General features: G+C 49.2%; 1 protein-coding gene across 1 annotated transcript in view; it reads right to left on the reverse strand.

Moving 5' to 3' along the window:
- LOC131902149 (stimulated by retinoic acid gene 6 protein-like) overlaps window positions 1–18,726 on the reverse strand; it is a gene marked incomplete at its 3' end in the record, with an annotated part of 36,348 nt that extends 17,622 nt beyond the window's left edge. The window contains exons 1-5 of the mRNA XM_059253178.1: window positions 18,707–18,726; window positions 9,562–9,637; window positions 7,501–7,601; window positions 1,755–1,885; window positions 554–674 (exon numbers count right to left, since the gene is read on the reverse strand). Coding sequence (XP_059109161.1) covers window positions 554–674; window positions 1,755–1,885; window positions 7,501–7,601; window positions 9,562–9,637; window positions 18,707–18,726 — 449 coding nt within the window. The remainder of the gene's footprint in view (window positions 1–553; window positions 675–1,754; window positions 1,886–7,500; window positions 7,602–9,561; window positions 9,638–18,706) is intronic.
- Between the last annotated feature and the right edge of the window lie 800 nt (window positions 18,727–19,526).

The following is a 19,526-nucleotide window of genomic DNA, read 5'->3' on the forward strand; positions in this document are numbered from 1 at the left end:
ACAGGAAAAGGAACACAGAGACCCAGGAACCAGAGTACAGAGTCCATGAGGCTCTTTCTTGCTCTCTCCCTGGCTTGCTGTGGAACATAAAGAATGATTGTTGAGTGACTAAATGGAGAGGTAATGGACTATAGGAAACTGTGTGACTGAAGGTGTGTGCTGGACATCCTTAGGGCCTAGAGAAGGAGGAAGAAGAGGCCAAGCCAGGCTGGCCCTGAATGTCAAGCAGAGACACGACAACTTTCTCTAGGAGAAGCCATGGACGTGGGTTCCACCGCCTCTATGACGACCACTGTCAGTTTCCTTAATTCCTGGCATCTAGGAGTATTCTAATCACGAACATCCTCCTAGGATGCACACAGGGTCCTGGACAGACCTTCGGAAGCCTCGGAAGTACCCCAAGAAGAAGCAACAATGGGGTATTGGGCAAGTCACCTCTGTCCACTCTGGGCCTTGTTGTTCTCCACAAAGAATCCCACACCATCTCTGTCCCCCTGCCTAGATTTCAGCCATGGCCAAAATGGCCAGAAGGCGGCCAGCAGAGTCGTCTTACCAGGTCAGGGAGTAGCTGAAGCCCAGAATGGAGCTGACCAGCCGGAACTCTGAGGACAGGCAGGCAAAGAAGGGGAAGTAAGACAGGCCGACTTCCATGCCCCCCAGGAAAAGCACGAAGGCTGTAAGAGATGAGACCGAGATGCTGTGGGCTCCTCTGCTTTCTACTCAGAGGTGGCCAGGAGAGCTGTGATGTTCCATTCTGAGCTCAAGTCAGGGCCTCAAGACCTAAAGAGCCGACTGGAAGAGCTCTAGGCCATGGCAGAGGAATGCAGCAGTATCCTTCATTCAGCCACAGCCCCTTCCTGCTCTCCTCCCCATGGCTGGTGCCAGCTGACCATGGAGATGAATACTGGTGTCTTTCCATGTAAGTAGCCAGGTAAAGCCACAGAGACAAGCCAGCCAGCAAACCAAAATATCTATGAGGATAGCACCCAAGTGTATCATGGGGGCCCACATAGACATGTTGTGTGTACTGGACAGCACTTGAGGGAAGGTGGTGGTCACACTGGTCCACCTACTGTACACACTAGGGAGCACTCTCTATGGAAGTGATGGTCACATTGGCCCCACCACTGGCTAGCTCTGAGATGGACTGACGGCATCTAGGAAAGGCCTAGTCATCCAAGATGACCCTTACTATGTGTCAGCTTTGAGATGCTCCTGGGCCGGGCACTGCATGGCAGAAATGGCCAGGGTTCTTGCTTTGAGATACTGGCAGTACAATGGGGAAGACTGGCGGGAGAATGAAATGAACTGCAACAGAGGCACATTCATCCTGCCGCGGGGACACAGACGAGGAAGCCATTGACACCCCATCCCCAGGAGGCAAAGAATGGAGCAGCCTCCCTGGAGGGGTTGACTGGGCTCCAGCCGTGCACAGAAGGAGTTTGTACAATGGAGAGATGGTTCTGGAATTATACGAGAGCTCACCAAACCTGTAGGTCAGAGTAGCTCCTTTAAATAAGGCATGGAACCTGTGCCTTTGTTGTTTGTCTAAAGCGCCTCTCAGTGTAACTGGGGAGAAGCCCCCCAGGCAAGCTGGGAAGCATTGTGGGCTACTAAGCATCAACTTTGGGCAAGTAATAGGCTAAGAAGAATGTGGCTGCTCACAGAATTTATCCCTCCACACCACCCCCATGGCCTCTGAGAGCAATTATGTCCAGGTGACATTCACAGGACGTGTGAGGCAGTCCTGGTACCTTGGGCCCACTGTGGAACCTTCAGGGGCTGGTAGCCTTCTGAGAACAGGAACATGACCTTATTGGCTGTGGCCCCAAAGGCAACTCCATAGGACCATCGGTTGCTGAAAGTCCCCACGAAGTCCAGAGGCCTGTAGACGACAGAAACGGTGTGTGAGTCTCTGGAGTACCTTGAAAACAGCCATCCCACCAGTTGGAGGGGTTGTGGGAGAGGGAGCTGCTCATTGCAACCAAGATCTGGAGCTAAGCACAGATTCAGGGCTCTAAAGTGAGGAAGACACAGTTCTTCCCAGAGGTCCTCCAAATCTAGTAGGGATGGAGCAAGGATGCTAGGAGCCATGACACCTAGCAAAACGGAACAAGTGTTTATTAGATACAGACAGTGTGACCTGAATGCCAAAACAAGGAGCATGTCTCATCGGAATCAGGGAGACTGTCAGGCACCCAGACACAGCCTAGGAGACTCTCTGATATCTCTGATGAAGGTCTGGGTATCATTGGCTAAGCTAGTACCGTGTAAAGGAAAGGGCTAAAACTATGCCACTTCAAAATATGCCACTTTGGCATATGAGATATTTTGAATTAAAGACACTTGACAAAAAAAATGAGAGTTAAAAGACTGTATGGGGCTGGAGAAATGGCTCAGCACTTAAAAGCAATGGTTGCTCTTCCAGAGGGTCCTGGTTTCATTCCCAGCACCCATAGGATGGCTCACAACCATCTATAAATCCCAGTCCTAGATTATGCAAAACCCCTTCCAGCCTCCATGAGCATTGCATGTACATGGTATGCAGACATACATACAGGTAGAACACCTATACATATAAAATAAAAATTAAGGTAAAAAAAAATCTTTAGGGGGAAAAAACACACACAGAGAATGGAATGAGGGGCCGGAGAGCAGGCTCCACAGTCAGAGTGCATACCACTCTTGTGGAGGAGCTGAGTTTGACCCCTAGTAGCCTGTCAGGCGGCTCACAGGTAAATGTCTGTTAACTCCAGGACAGGGGGCTTTGCCAAGTCTGGACTCTGAGGACACCTGTACTCACACAAATAAAAATAAATCTTTAAGAAGCAATATAGAAATATTTCTCTGATCAGGTTAAAAATAGCAGATGAAATTTCCATGTAAAAGATACCCCCAAAGATTAGAGAAATGGCATGATTATTCTCATGGATGAGAAGTTGAGACCAAGAGAATTCCACACAGGTCTATAAAATAACACTCATTGGCTACTTTATGGTGATATTTTATTTGTATTAAAATGTTATTTGTATGTTAATAAATAAAGTTGCCCGGGGGTCAGAGCTATTAGCAAGCCATAGGAAAGCAGGGCAGTGGTGGCATACACTTGTAATCCCAGCACTTGGTAGGCAGAGCTGGGTAAGTCTCTGTGTGTTCAGGGATACAGCCATTATTGGACACACATGCCTTTAATCTCAATACCGAGCAAGGAAAACCTGGAGGCCTATACAGACAGGCCGTGACGAGGCGGTCATGTGGTTGGGTTTACAACCAATGAGAAGGCAGAACAGGAACACTATATAAAGACATTAACACAGGGGTAGTGAGTTCGGAGAGGTAAGACCACTGCAGGAGGAAGGGTAAGGTTTTAGCTCTTAGCTCTGACCTCTTGGTTTTCTTCTTTGCATTGGTTCTGTGTTTCTTATTTAATAAGAAGGTTGGTTACATCTACACTACTTACTCTCAGTTACTTTTCCCAAACTTACTTCACACACCCACTTTTAAAAAGCAGAGTGTGTGTGTGTGTGTGTGTGTGTGTGTGTGTGTGTGTGTGTGTGTGTGTTATGCATATGGAAGTCAAAGGACAACAACTGTGGGAGTCAGTTCTCTCCTTCCACCATGTGGGGATCTAGTAAGTGTCACTGAGCTTGGTGGGCAAGTGCCTTTACCCACTGAGCGACCTTGCTGGTCCTACGTGTCCAACTTTAACTATGTCCTAGAATCTCCGTGTCCTTATGGGCTCCTGTGCCTGTAAAAGTCACATTAAGTAAATGAATATGTTTTTCCCTGTCAATTTAATTCTCTTGATATTTTGGATGTGAGTCTAGCCTTTAATGGCTGAGCCATCCCTGCGGACTTCAATTTAACTCTCAACCCAGCTGGAAAACTCTATAAGGGCAGAGGTGGACGGTGGGTCACTGCTGGAGTCTGGATGCACCAGGCCAATGTCTGGCCTTGTCTTTTTCTCACTGTGACCCTGAGGCTGTTAGCTGTTGCAGTCACTCCAAGTCAGATTCAGAGTGCCACCATAGAAGAGCCAAGATCACAGGAAAAGGAGCACGGCACAGTGGCTCAGAGGTGCCCCGGTGACACAGAGGGACAGAAAAAGAGGAAGTCAGTTTCCCTGGGGGTCTCCTCTCAGCTCTCAGGAAATCAGTTACTGTGAAAGCTTTGTAACTTTCTTTTTTAAAAAAAATTCCCTCTTTCTGTTTCCTGTGGTTAAATGTAAGGTTAGATACTGTTTCTCCTAAGCAAAGGAGTTTTCCCTGGTTCAGAACAGCAACTGCATTTGGGAAGGGCTCTCCAACCAGAATCAGAGCCTGGAGCTAGGAATCCTGGGGTAGTCCTGGAATCCCAACTCATAGGAGGTGGAGGCAAGAGAATCAGGAGTTCAAGGTCATCCTTGGCTTCCTAGTGAATTTGAGGTTCGTGTGAGTAACATGATACTCTGTCATAAAGAGAAAAACAGAGTGCACTCTGGTGACCCGAGAGCTGGTCACCACAAATCAGAGTCCTGATGACCACTTCCACCTTCTGGTAAGCTCAGCCTGAGGAGCTGTCTTCATCTCCTGCCCCAGCAGCCTGTCTCTGCTGGTTTCTGCAGCACCAAGTTCATGTTCCTGCTTCAGTATCCCGCCCTCAGTGTCACCGTTGAGGAAACTGTAAAGTCTGCAGAGGGAACCTGCTGGACCTCGGAAGGAACTCCAGCTCAGTGCAGTTTGCAGAGACGCATCTTGTCAAACTCAATTCCATCAAGACCCAACCATGGTACTTAGGGTGTACGTGAGACTGTTTCCCAAAGTTTACAGAAGAGATGGAAGCTCCATGCTTTGCTTATCCTGGAGTCATTGTGGCCAGCAGATGAAGCTGGAGAATGCCACACACACACAAAAGGGATGTATTAGCTACTTTTCTGTTGCTGTAATAAAATACCCCCAACAAAAAGCAAATGGAAGTGGGGTGTTATTTTGACATATAGTTCTGGAAGGGATGCAATCCACTGTGGTGTGGAAGGCATAGCACGAAGCTGGCCACATAGTTCTGATCACATTTCATCTGAGCACAGGAAGCAGAGAGAGAGAGAGAGGGAGAGAACAGGAAACAGGGCCCAGATATACAGCTTCAAAGCCCACCCCTACTGACGTACTTCCTCCAGCAAGGCTCTTCCCCTGGAAGGTCTCATCACCTTCCAAAACACGGCCACCAGCTGGGGATGAGGTGTTCAAATACATGAGCCTACAAGGGACATTTCTCATTCAAACTACAGCAGGGAGTATTTAGTCACACAATGAGAGGCTGGAATGACCAAGAGAACCAGGGCTTGTGCCAGGAGCCAGTCAAATGAGCCATGATCACATAAATCCAGGAAGTTTAATGTGGTCGCCTCAACTTCTGTCACATGTCCAGTGTAGGGTCAAAGGATCTTTATCAATATGACACTTAATCTTGAATTGTCAATTTGATGAGATTAAAGATCACCATGGAAACATGTCTCTGAGTATATCCATGAAGATGTTTCTAGAAAGTTCTAGCTGACCAGCTCTGAACGTGGATAATTGCATCCCATAGTTTGGATCCTGGTTGAACACAAAGGAGAAAGTGAACAGAGAACCAGCCTCCACCTCTCTCTGCTTCCAGACTGCAGATGCAATGTGACCATCACCTGCCTCCTACTCCTGCATCGTGTCTTCTCTGCCATGATGAACTGCGTTGCTCCTTAAATTGTGGGCCAAAAGAAACTCCTCCTTCTCTCTGTTGCTTTTTGTCCAGTATTTGGTCACAGCAATAGAGAAACATGACTAACAGCCGGTCTCAGCCCTTTGCCTTGCCACATAGCTTGCACCCGATTAAGTGGGAGGGCCTGACTCTCCCAGCAAGAGGCATCCAGAAGGGAGCTAGCTTGGGCATTGTGGGTGGGCTTTTCCTGCCTCCCAGATTACCTTTAGCCTCTGTCCTGGCATCCTGGTCTCTTCTCCTGAGGCTGAGATCTCAAGACATCTGCTGTGTGTGTTTGATCAGATGATGACATGGGAGGATCAGAGAGAAGATCAAACCAGTCTCGGGGAAAGCTGTGTCACCAGTTAGCTGTGTGGTCATTTAGCTTCTCTGAGCCTGAGTTTTCTCATGTGTGTCCCAGCTTCCTACTATGTGAAAAGTTGATGGAACTAATGTAAGCAATGAAAATGGCCCAGGACCTGGGTCAATAGTGCAATAAATACTAACTCCACGGTGATGATGGCGATGATTCTGGTGAAGATGATGCTGATGATGGTGATGGAGTCATGAGACAGAATAATTAGAACTCAAGAAAAATGTGCTAAGAGGTACCAACATGCAGAATGGCAGAACTAGGAAGGCCCCGGAAGCTGGGCAGGATCTCACACGTGCTCCATGATTCCTGACTACTTTTGGTCATTAGGGACCTTTTGCTTCTTGTTTCCTGAGGTGGCCACAGTCCCCAGAGTGGGAGGGCATTATTGGTTTGGATGTGGACTATTTCTCACTGTCTTGTGTGTTTGAAGACTTGGTCCCCAGCCAAGGGTGTGGTTTCGGAAAGCTATGGATCTTCAGAGAAGGTTCTGGAGGGCAAAGTGGAGCATAGGAGTGGGCCTTTGAAGGTTAGAGCACAGTGTTGCTTCCTGTCCAGCCTCTGCTCCAACCTGGCTGCTGTGTGAGAAGCTCCGCCACACACCTGCTGCCACAAACCAAGCTGCTCCAGCCTCCACACCCTCCTCACCTTGATGGACTGTGCTCTCTAAACTGTGAGACACAATAAGCCTCAACTCCCTTAAGTTGTCTCGGTCTCACGGCTTGTCATAGCAGTGAAGGAATAACTTTCATGGAGGGCCCTTTCCATGGCTGTCTGGATCTCCCTGAACAGTTTCGTCCTATCTGGGCAGCCCTGGGTGCTGATGGTGGCAGTGACTTGGAGGGTTCTGGCCTCTCAGAGAGTTGTTTAGGGAGGGAATGTATACTGGCTACTTTTATGTCAACTTACACAAACTAGAGTCATCAGAGAAGGGGAAGCCTCAACTGAGGGAATGCCTCCATAAGATGCAGCTGTAAGGCATTTCTTAATTTGTGATGGATGGGGGAGGGCCCAGCCCATTGTGGGTGGAGCCACCCCTGGGCTGCTGGTCCTGGGTTCTATAAGAAAGCAGGCTAAGGAAGCCATGGGGGAGCAAGTCAGTAAGCAGCTCCCCTCCATGGCCTCTGCATCAGCTCCTGCCTCCAAGTTACTGCTGGTTTGAGTTCCTGTCCTGGCTTCCTTTAATGATGGACTACAATGTGGAAGTGTAAGCCAACTAAACCCTTTCCTCCCCAGCTTGCTTTTGATCACAGTGTTTCATCACAGCAATAGAAACCCTAACACAGGATGGAAGAGCAAAATGTGTACAGGGGAAGAAGACTGGATCCTGGGAGCTACGTGGCCTTGTACTTTGTGTGGGTCCCAACCACAGGATAGCCCAAGCTTCAGAGGATGGCACTGAATCAACTCACATGATGATTCCAAAGTGGTCCCCCAGGAGGTAGAAGGTGTCATCTCTTTGTCTACGTTGCTCTCGTCTTTGGAGGAAAGACAAGACCAAAATGATGAAAAGCTGTAAGGAGAGAACAGTGTGGTCAGGGGACCCAGTCATCCTCAGGGTGGCCTCGGGGCCTCACAGAAAAAGAACATGCAGGCAAGCGGAGAGCTTAAAGCGGCTGTGACACCTTGAACTCCACGGACTTCAGAGCTACCAGAAGGTTCTGTACTGACCTTTCCTCTGTGTGGCCCATCACAGACAGAGGTTCAAGTCCAGCCTCTCTCACACACTGCTGAGAGGGAGGTGCATCCTCCCTGTACCTTGGTTTCTGTCTGTAGGGAGGCAGCCATGCCTGTCAGGGTTCAGATCTTTCTCCCTTGCATTTCTGTGGATGTGGTCATGTTCTCAAGCACTGGATGCATCTTCTTTATCCTACTTTTACCAGGAGCTTCTTGGGAATTGTCTGTATGTGCTCTCTCGGGTTCCTTATCTCTAACGGCCCTCAGACCCTGTCATTGCGTTGAAGGCGCCATGACTGACGTCACCGGCTACCATTTTACTGCTGAAGGCAATGCCCGACTCCAGTGTCATCTGCCCGCAGTGCCCCAGGCAGACACGCATTCTTGCTTTTCCCGTTTTCTCTCCAAGCCCTCGGCCAGCTCATTCTTTCCCTGACCTGGAGAGAGAGCTCCTTGTGGCTTCGTCCAGGCCTTCTCTTCCTGGTCCTTACTCTCCTCCCTAGTGAAAACTTGTAATGACAGAAGATTCGCAGCCGTGTGTCTACAGGCCCCGCCCTGCTGACCAGGAGCTCCAGATCGGTCAGGCTCCCCAGCAGGCATTTCTGTTCCTATCATCGCCCTGTTCCTTCATCCACCCCAAACCTGGAACTCTCCCGTCCCGCCTCCTCCCCACACTGACTCTAGGGTCCCACACATGCTGGGCAAGCGCTTTACCACCGATCTACCTGCCTAGTCCTCTTTTTACTTCTTTTTTAAGGCGGGGTCTTATGTCTCATCAGATTGTTTAGAAGAGTCTTGAACTCGCTCTGTAGCCCAGACTGGCTTGAGCTTCCAACACTCCTGGCTCAACCCTGCTCCACAGGCCCCTAGACTCCACCTCTCAGTTTCTCACTCTGCATCCCTCCACCCTCCACAGGGCCTTTGTACAGGCTTTCCCTGTCTCTGGAATGTTCTTCACTACATCTTCCAAGGTGATCTTAACTCCATCTTTACTTCCTCAGGAAAGTCCTTTCCGGGCATTGAGGAGAAAGCTTAGGAAAGCACTTGCTGCCCAAGCATGAGGAACTGAGTTCGATCCCCAGCATCTACATTAAAACAAACAAGCAAACAGATGGGGTGGCCTACATCTATAATCCCAGGACTGGGGAGGTAGAGACAAACAGACTCCTGTGTGCTGGTTATCTAGTCACTCTGGTTTAATCACCAAGCCTCAAGTCTCAGTGAGAGACTCTGTCTCAAAAAGCAAGGTGAGGGCTAGAGAGAGGACGCAGTTAAGAACACTGCCTGCTTCCAGAGGACCTAGGTTCAATCCCCAGCACCCACATGGCACCTCACAACAACCATCTGTAACCCCAGTTCAAGGGCATCCAAGGATACTAGGCATGCACATAGTGTGTAGACATACATGCAGACAAAGCATTCATAAGTAAACAAATTAATTTCAAAAATGAAAAACAAAAACCAAAGGTGAACTGCACCCGAGGAACAATACCCTGGATAGCCTCTGGCCTCCATGCATGCACACACATGTTCATGTATACCCGTACACACGTGCACAAAAAAGGAAGAAAGAAAACCAAAAGTCTCATATCCCTGACTCTTGGACCCTAAATGCTTTCTTTTGTGTGTTTGGAGGCACACTGTAGGAAACGGAGTAGGGGTTCTGGAAGGAAAACCATTTGCTCTCTTCCCTGAGTGATGCAGGCCTGCCCAGCGTCCCAAACTCCCCTCCCTCGCTGCCCCCTCGCTCTCACGGCCTCTGGCTCCGTACCCCGCCCCTGTGCTCCCATACTTACTGATGGGATGAGGGAGTAATGGAGGAAGACCTCCCCGTCCACTGAGCTCTCACAGGTGACATTGAGCTGCCTGGTCCTGGAAAACAGCCACAAGTCATGTCATCGGTCACTGGGACAGCACCGACTCCAGTCTGCAGAAATGCTCTCAGGAGTTTGGACCACCTGAGCTTCCTTACTTGCTTTCCCAAGACCCACCCTGGTCACTCCCTGTCTTCCCAAAAGGACTGCTGTCATCCATTGCTCTGATGATCTATCCAGCATCCCTGGAGCTGACACTAAGACTCCCGTTCATTTCTGGATGACACCGTCATGGGAGATTTGGGTTTGGGAGGGTGTTCTTTTTACAGAACATCACAGAAATGCTTGAGTTTTTCACATTTTAAAGAAAACTAATGACCATGAAATCCCTTAACCAGAGTCCTTCACATCTTCCCAGAGCCTTGGAAGGGCCTTGTGTGGGCAAGAGGACTCAGACTAAAACATCATTAACTTCCCAGGAAGTCAGTCTGTGGACCTGGTCTTTCACAGACAAGGTCAGAAACACCAGTGAGCTGCTGGGGCAGGAGGAAGCCATTTGACTACACACCATGTGTGTCTTCAGTGTGCAGGACAAGGCTAGTGGGATCTCAAGGCAGAAACACAGGACAGCTTTCCCTGACAGGGATTCTCTCTTTTCTGGGCTCCATCACACCTTGCTGCTGCTGCCCATGTCCCATCACACCATCACGACTCTGATCTTTGCTCTTGCCATTCCTGACTCCAGTACACCCAGCCAGCCTTCTCCTTCATCCTGCAGCCAGTGACTCCTGTCCCTCAGAGGTCTCAGGGGAGAGCAATCCTCAGGGGAGACCAGGAACACACACAGCCCCTGGAATTCTTTAAAATCCTAGCAGCCTATGCTTACTTCACTACAGATCCAAAATATCTAGATCTCACAGGGCAGGGCTCACGCAGTGAGAAGTAAGACAGAAGTGTTCCACTTTGGCTCTTAGTTAAGAAGGCAAGCTGAGCACATGCATCAGTCTCGCATCCCACACAAAACCCTTCCATGGTGGGAAGGAAGGAACGAAGCCATACTTGAAAGAAAAAGGGAACGATCAGAGCTGAGACAAGATCAAAGAGAAAAGAGCCAACAGCCAGCAGGACCGTAGAGTGTGAGACCGCATGGAGCAAGCTCCATACCCACGCAAGAAGCGAGACCAGGGCCAGTGAGATGACTCCGCTGGCAAAGGGGCTTGCCACCAAGCCTGACAGCCTGAGTTCAGTCCCCAGGATCCACATGGTGGAAAGAGAGAATGGACGCCTGCACCTTGTTCTCTGACCGCCACAGGCTCATGATGACATGTGTGCATGCACACATGGGCATGTACACACACACACACACACACCATAAACTGCAATGAGCAAGACTGGAGTGTATCTGGAAACAGGCACAGAGTGCTGACATGGGGCTTACAAAGGAGCAGGAAAGACAGGATGACTTAGCCCAAGTAGCGTGCCCTTGGTACTGGCCAGCCAGGGACAATGTATTTACATCTCCAGTATAGAATGCATGGGTCACAGAGAGGGCAGTAGCTGCGTCAGGAGTAGCTCTTGGAGGGAGCCTGGAGCTCCACAGGCTAGCCACTCAAGTGTCACACCTAGCAGGACACTCTTCCTCCCCTCCCCCACTGAAAGCCAGCCTGAAACCACACCTGGCATCAGTTACAGCCAGGCTCCCCACACAGGCAGCACATACTCTGTGGAACTCTCAAGCATACATGAGCACCCACTCAAAACCTCAGGACATTGCAGAAAAAGACTGCCCTCCCCACCCCCAACCCCCGCCCCAGGAAGCCAAGGACTCAGTGAACACTGAATTTATTCCCTTCCTCCTGAGGAAGTGGAGGGAACACATGCCCTCTCTGGAATGAACGCTAGAGGGCGTGCCCTCCAAGGAAAATCAGAAGAATGCCAAGGGACTGGCAGAACACAGTTCTCTCTCAGCCCCGGGGATTTGAATATGTAAATATTTATTTTAAATATATAAATACCAAATGTGTTCACATGTAACATTCCATTTAATAATGCAGTCAATGCATATTTATAAACACAAGAACTGAAAAATAGTTTCCATTATAAATTGTCTGAAAAAAATTAGAGAAAATTCTAGGGCAATAAGAAGAAATGAATCTATGAAGAAGGGTTTAAAAGCAACAAGACCCAGCACTCGGGAGGCAGAGCCAGGCGGGTCTCTGTGAGTTCGAGGCCAGCCTGGGCTACCAAGTGAGTTCCAGGAGAGGCGCAAAGCTACACAGAGAAACCCTGTCTCGAAAAATCAAAATAAATAAATAAATAAATAAATAAATAAATAAAATAAAATAAAATAAAAGCAACAAGAACAGGAGAATCGGCAAACACGGTCAGTGGCCAGGTAAGTACCTCAGGATAGGATGTCTGAGCAGCATCAACTCAAGCACCAAATGACATCCGCCTGGAAGGCAGAGAGAAAAAACAGATGGCTGGATCTGCTCTCCCGTTTACATGGGAGTCCAGACTCTGTCTTCTCCCTTTGTGACTTAGATAAAAATGAACTTCTAGAAAAGCAGAGTAACAATTCAGTGGCAGGCCACCAGAAGAGAAAGGCAGAAAGTACAGTGCAGTACAAAGTTACAGAAAAGGAAAAGTTCAGTCACTCCAACAACGACCAGGAAGAGAAAGAAAATAAAGTCCACATAAGAAATACAGACTGGCAGCATCTAAAAACTAGTAAGCAAGCTGCTAGTGGAGGGGAAAAAAGGCATTTAAACATCCTTAAAAAGATTGGCAAGTGACCTGACTTCATTCTTTTTAAAAATGATGTATTTATTTTACTCTATATAGAGGAGTGCTTTGCCTGCAGGTCTGTAAGTACACTGTGTGCCTGCCTGGTGTCAACAGAGGTCAGAAGGTGTAGAGCCCCTGGAACTGGAGGATGTTTGCAAGTCACCAGGTGGGCGCTGGGAATCGAACCTGGGTCCTCTGGAAGTGCAGTGAGTGCTTTTAACTGCTGAGCCATCTCTCCAACCTCCTGAGCTTTCATTTCTCAGAAGAAGATGTAAGTGGGCCACCGGTGTGTTAACCAGTGTAGAACCTCCCTGAGCACCCACAAGACAGGAAATAATGGGGCTGGGGAGGCTGTAGAGAGAGGATAATACTGAGTTTGGGTAGGAATAAAAATTAGTGTAACCACTGGGGAAAACAGTATAGGGGGTCCTCAAAATCTAAGCATAGAAATGGGCATGGTGGCATACTCCTTTAAGGCCGGCACTCAGGAGGCACAGGCAGGTGGGTCTCTGTGAGTTAGAGGCTAGCCTGATCTACGTAGTGAGTTCTGGGCCAACTAGAGCTACATAGTGAGACCCTGTCTAAAAATAGACAAGCTGACTAAGCATGGATCTACCACACTCAGTGACACCATTCCTGAGTGTGCACATCCAAAGGAAAAGAAATAAAGTTTGTTCCCGTGTTCTCTGTAGAACTATTTGTGGTAGCTAAGACAGGGAATTAGCAGACAAATGGATAAAGAAAATGTGATGTGTGTGCAATGGCACAGGTGTCGCCAAGGCTGGCTTGGGACTGACAGGACCGGATGTCACCATGAGGAACACCGCATGGTAGTTATTAAACACTATTGTCAAAAACTAAACAGAAAAGATTAAAGAAGTTACACCAAAGGGGTAAAGACTGGAAATGCCTCCATCCTGGGGAGTACACTCCCATCTGCACTGTGGATACTGCCCTCCTGACCCCTGAGGCTTGGGATCAGCCGTGGCAGGAATCCAGTGATTCCTGCCAATCAGGGCTGAGTTGACTGTTCTATGGAAAGACTAAAAATGATAGAGAAAATGTCTATAATGCAGATGTTTTAATCTGTTATTTTTCTTTTTAAGATTTCTGTATTTTCAGTTTATGTGTATGGATGTTTTGTCTGCATTTACGTCTAGGTCTGAAGAGGTCATCAGGTCCCCTGGAACTGGAATAACAGAAGGTTATGAGCCACCATGTCAAAACTGAACCTGAGTCCTCTGCAGGAGAAGTCAGTGCCCATGATGGCTGGCCGTCTCTCTAGCCCCAAGCCTGTTATACTTATAGCTCCATTTTGTGAGTTACCCCAAAATGATTTGTTTTCTTTTGAGGTACTATTCTTCCAAGATTCAAAAACTCTTATCTGTGGCTTAACAAAAAGTAGTTTCTATCACAGATGGAGCAGGGCCTTCTCACTTGGGCAAGGGATCTTCTTGCTTCTTGTCCATTGTCTGACTCATCTGTGTAAATAAAGCATCCACCACCACTCATGTCGAAACCGGGATCACTGACCAGCTGCGGTCCAAGGCTTGCCCGGAGACAAGGGATCAGCAAAGATCAACACTGGCATTCTGAGACAACCAACTGGCTCTGTGGAATTGGATAAGGAGCAGGGAGTATTTACAACCCTATGTATGCTGTGTGCCTATCTGTTTTATCAGGATAATCTACAACGAACTCCCATACAGCTGTGCCTCTTTTTGTGTAAAGAGCCCGTCATGACACATCTCCCAGCATGCCCCTGGCATGGCCTAGAAAAAGGAGTGTGTTCACATTTGGAAGATAGAGATAAGTATTAATTGTGAGTGAGCAGGAGTGGAGTTGAGAGTGAGAAAATTAAAAAGTCAGTGCCAGCAACCAGAGGAGTGTGAGCAGACCATGAGCGGACACCGTGAGCGGACCATGAGCAGAGCAATGGAAGGTTACAGGGTAGAAAGATCTGGGTACCCCAACATATGGCCAGCACAGGGGGGAAAGAAGTCAGATAAAAAAAGAGAAATGTGCAAACAGCAAGGTCTGAAAACCAGCAAGTGAGCCAGTAACAAAGGGAAAATTATACTAAAAAAACCTTATAATTCAGAATGGGCAAATTTGAACTTTCATTTCTTAAAATAAGAAAAAAAGAGTGGGCAACAGTTACCAATGCTAACCAATGTGGGGCGCCCCTGAGCAGCCAGTGCTGGTGAGGGTGCAGAGGGTAAGACCCTTGGTGGGAATTAGTGTGGCCACTGAGGAAAGAGGGAGGGAGGTAATGGATGAGAGGAGACAGGAGGGGAATGGATGGGAGGGAGAAAAGTGGGAGAGGGAAGGGAGAAAGAGCCCCCAACTGTGAAACCTCCTCCTTCACTCAGCTCCCAGAATCACAACACCATGGTTTCTGGAACTCAAGCCCCATGTGAGGTTTGTTTTGGGTGGTTTTCTGGGGAGTCGGGGGAAAGAAGAGTGACATTGAGACAGGGTTTCTCTCTGTAGCCCAGGCTAGCCTCTGACTTGAGGTCCACCTCCAAGCACTCAGCTCCCCTTTCTCCACTCCTCCTCTGCTATGGGCAGCCTGAGTATAAACAGGTTTTCTCCAGCTGGGCATCTTCATCCTGTAATCAAAGCCCTCGGGGAAACTGAGGGGTGGGGCTGGATTACGGGGAGTTAGAGGCCAACCTAGGCTATATATTGGATGCGAGGCTAGCCTGGGCTACAGGGTGAGACCCTGTCTTCAAAAATTGAAGAGAAACACAGGAGGCGGGGGTGGAAGAGGAGGAGGAAGAGAAAAGTTAGTTAGTTAGTTAGTTAGTTAGTTAGTTAGTTAGTTAGTTAGTTTTGCTGTTTGGAGAGCTGAAGGGGACTCCACAGGCTGCCAGCTTCCCGAGACCCCAGAGCACTTGGCCAACTCTCCTGAGAGTGCCCTTCCTCCCAGGATCAGCCTTCCGGCCCTTCCCCTCCTCCGCCCAATGAGTCACTGTCACAGGGCTACAGTATCGGGGCTCCCTGGCCTGGGCCCATTGCCATGAGGTGGATTGCAGTCCCCCCTTCGTTAACAGCCAGGGTGTTGGTCCCATGACCAACCCAGCAATGTAGCCAGAGCAGGACGCCTGTGCTCGGATGTCCCGGCTGCCCCCTTGAGCGGCCAGCCCCTTCTATCAAAGAGGCCACACAGGGAAAATGGCCCTGTGACACCACAGCTCTGCTGTGGTTGCTGGGGCTCCTGGGGCTCAGAGACCCTCTGCTCTCAGCTGGTCCCTGGGAAACGGCTCCCAAGAATCAGGAGAAAGATTACAAGGGCCCGCACGTACACGCCCTGCTTCCTTTCCGTTTTCTCCGTGGCCCCTTCTCTTCTGTCTGTGCAGACCTCTGCTCTCTTCTCTTCTCACCCCCACCTCTCTACTTATTTAGGGTTTATTTCCTGGCTGGCCATGGCCAGCTCCTGGTTGCTGCCTTTCCTTGAGGAGCATGTGTGGCTGTTTTTATGTGTGTCTGAAAAGCCCAGAGCAGCCATCATGGAAAAAGAAAAGAAAAGAAAAGAAAAGAAAAGAAAAGAAAAGAAAAGAGAGAGAGAGAGAGAGAGAGAGAGAGAGAGAGAGAGAGAGAGAGAGAGAGAGAGGTTCATTTCTACTCCCTACCATTCTTGGTTTAAAGATTTATTTTATCAGGGACAGAGAGATCGCTTGTGGGTTAAGAGCACTGGCTGCTCTTTGGGAGGACCTGGGTTCAATTCCCAGCACCCACATGGCAGCTCACAACCTTCTGTAACTCCAGTTCCAGGGGACATGATATTTTCTTCTGGCCTCCATAGGCACAGGGCATATACATGGTACACAGACATAATTACAGCAAAACACCCATACAGATTAAAGAAAATGGGAAAAAAGAAAGTTATAAAAAATATTTATTTTAGTGTATGTGTGTGTGTGTGTGTGTGTGTCTACATATGTGCAGGTGTCCAAGGAGCCATTAGGGAATTCAGATCCCTGAAGCTGGAGTTACAAATAGTTGTGAGACACTGGACACAGGTGCTGGGAACCGAACCTAGGTCCTGTGCAAGAGAGGAGTGTGCTCCTACCCACTGAGCCATCTTCCAGCCCTTCCCTACCATCTGCCCGACACAGCGGCACTCCCTCTCATGTCCTTCCACCCAGTAAAGAGGACCGTTCACCATATGCTGTAGGGTAGGTAGATGCTCTTCTAGCCCCTTTCCTGCTAGCCCCTTCCACAACCTCACAGCGAACTTCAAGGAAGCCAAGGAAAAGCCCAAAGTGCCACTGGGTAGCAGAGTTAAAAGTCCAACACTGTGTAAATTTTCCAGTTGGGAAGCATAGTCAGACACTTGGACATAAGATTCTGATAGAGAGTGGCCAGGGTTCTTGCAGGGGAAATGACCCTGTGTTCTAAGTTTGGAGAAAAGCCTGAGCCTCCAGTGAGAAGGGCCCTCATTGGCTGGCCCATAGCCAGGGAGGAGACTGTGGTTGAACGAAGCTCTTGGGGACAGGACTGACATTGTAAGAAGGTCAAGAGGGCGGGGCAACTGGCACAAGATGGTCCCCTCAGCACAGCCTACAGACGGCTGCCTGCCTCCTGGGGAGCAGAGTGTCCCACGGAGCCACAGGTCAGCCTGCCCCAACTGCACAGCCCTCTAACCAGCTCATCCTCTGGAGTCCTCCTCACGGGAGTGGTGTCTCCACGCGCCCCATCGGGCCACACCACAGACCCAGAGTGACTCTGGCTGTCTTCTTTATCCTCATGGAATCCATTCATCTTTGTCTATGCCCATAACCCAGGCTGTCATCCCCTTCACTAAGACCATAGAGTAACCCATCCTCCACAAGGACCAGAGGGACCACTCTAGAAACTCACATCTGATGGCATCAGGTCCCTGTCAGCTCAGCCTCTCCCTTCTCTCCTGACCATAGAGCCCACTGGGGACATGGGGAGAGAGGGACAGCTTCTCCTGGGCTCTCCAGCACACTGTTCCCTTCCCACATCCAGAGATAACTCAGCCTGCTCAGTCTACCTGCCATGCTTTTCTAGGTGACACTCATCACGCCCTCTTTGTCTCCATGGCTGCCCTCTCTCCTGTCTTCTTTGGGAACCCTCAGCATTCTGAGCAGATCCTGTGCCCCCAGAAGGCAGGGGGCCTGTTTTCTGTTCTTCATCTGCCATGATTCCAGGTCAGAGTGAAAATCTTGGTTCCCCACCTGGGCAGGACTTCCCCAATCCTCTGTCCTTCCCGTTCCAGTTCTCTGATCCTCTCAGAGCTGTGGGCTCACTCACTCCTGTCAGAATGGCTCTTCTGAGCAAGATAGCAGAAAAAATGCTGCTGAGGCCAGGAGGAAGGAGAACTCTTAGACACCCGGGGTAATGAGCACAACCATCATGGGAAATGGCATGGACAGACTCTAAAATAACCAAAAATACAACTTCCTTAGGAGTTCACAATCCCACGGGTGAAGAAACAGACAAAGGAAATGAACTAGCATGTCCAAGAGATACCCGAACCCTTGTTTATTCTAATAAATATTCACAATAGCCAAGATATGGACTCCACCGGGATCCAACAGTGGACGAGGAGACAAAGAAAATGCAGTACATCTGTATGATGGAATACTATTTAGCTTCAAATGAAGAAGAAACTCCTGTCATCTGAGACAACAAATGGCTCTGGAGGACATTACAGGAAGTGAAATGAGCCAGGGACAGAAAGACAAACACTGCATGACCTCGTTCATATAGGTATCTAGAAAAGGCTGACTCACACAAGCACAGGGCAGGACAGCAGTGGGGGCGGAGGAGGAGCTGGCAAGCGGCTAGCCAGGACTACAAACAGTTACAGTTAAAGTTACAGTTATGAGGAATAGGTGCCGCTGTTTCGTGGCCCAGAAGGGTGACTAGAGTTAACATATCAGCTACATATTTCAAAATGCAGAGCGAGGGAGTCTTAGCACAAAGAAATGATAAGTGTTTGAGATCAAATCAGTGTGCCATATGCATATCAAGACTTCAAAGTGTACTCCATAAATGTGGACAACTATGAAACATTGATTAAAGAGGAGAGGAAGGACAGGGAGTTTTACACCAGAGTAATAGATGAAGAAACCATGGAGACAGGATTCCAAGTTAGGAAGCTGTGAGTCCTTACCTGGGCTCTGCCCACTCATCATAGCTCTGAACCGACATGGAGGAAATCTACTACAGTTCTCCCTTTTCCGTGTCTGCCTGCCTGCAAATTAGCCAGTCCGTGCCTTTCTCCAGTGTCTGTCAATCAGCAACATCAAAAGAGCAAAGAGGGCCAGGCTGTCTGGAATGTCCCGTCTCAGCCTCTGCCGCTCACCTTGTGCTGGCTGCAAGCATCTTGCTGAAGAGTGCTACTGCAGGTGGCCAGCCTCTGGATGCTGCTGCCCGTGGATGCTTCTTTGTTTCTCAGGCTCTGGTGGCCAGCCTCTGGATGCTGCTGCCCGTGGATGCTTCTTTGTTTCTCAGGCTCTTGTTTGTGATGGCTTCCCATGAACTAGCATTCTGTCCAGTTCGATTCGTAGACCCAAAAGTCAGAGAAAAGGCAAACATCCAGTCAAACATTTACCTCGGAGTGAAATCAGGCGGCAGTTCTCTTCCTGGTTTCACAACACCGCTTGCCGCTTGGCTTCTTGTCCCACCTCTCTTCTGCTGCCTCCTCCTGGGTCCCTCTGCTGTCCCCTTCGCCCCAGCTCTGGTCTCAGGACTCCCCACCTCCCAGCTGTATGTGGAGGCTTTGCTGGCCAGCTCTGTGCCTTTGGCCAGCTATAAAAAAATATTATAGGTAATAAACTAGGACTCTGCCTCCAGGCCATAAACCAGGATCGCTGGCTTAGAGGTTCTTCCTGGACACGGGCACCTGGCCTCTTGCTTGGAGAAGTGAACAGGGACCAGTTCAAAACAGACCCCCAGCCACATGGCAGAGGCTGCTAGCTGCCCATCCCTGGGCAGAATTCCCGTTCCTTGGGCAGAAAGTAAGGCTGCTATTTCGTGGTTCTCTCTACCCCACAACCCAAGGTCAGGCTCCAGCCACACTGGCATCTAGGAGCAAACACCCAACGAAGATTCTTGTGGGGTGGGTGCAGGAAGGCTGAGTGCCCCCTGTACCAGGCTTTCTTTTAGGCCACCAACCAGTTCCC

Source organism: Peromyscus eremicus, unplaced genomic scaffold (genome assembly GCF_949786415.1).
Source record: "Peromyscus eremicus unplaced genomic scaffold, PerEre_H2_v1 PerEre#2#unplaced_3282, whole genome shotgun sequence".
NCBI lineage: Eukaryota > Metazoa > Chordata > Mammalia > Rodentia > Cricetidae > Peromyscus > Peromyscus eremicus.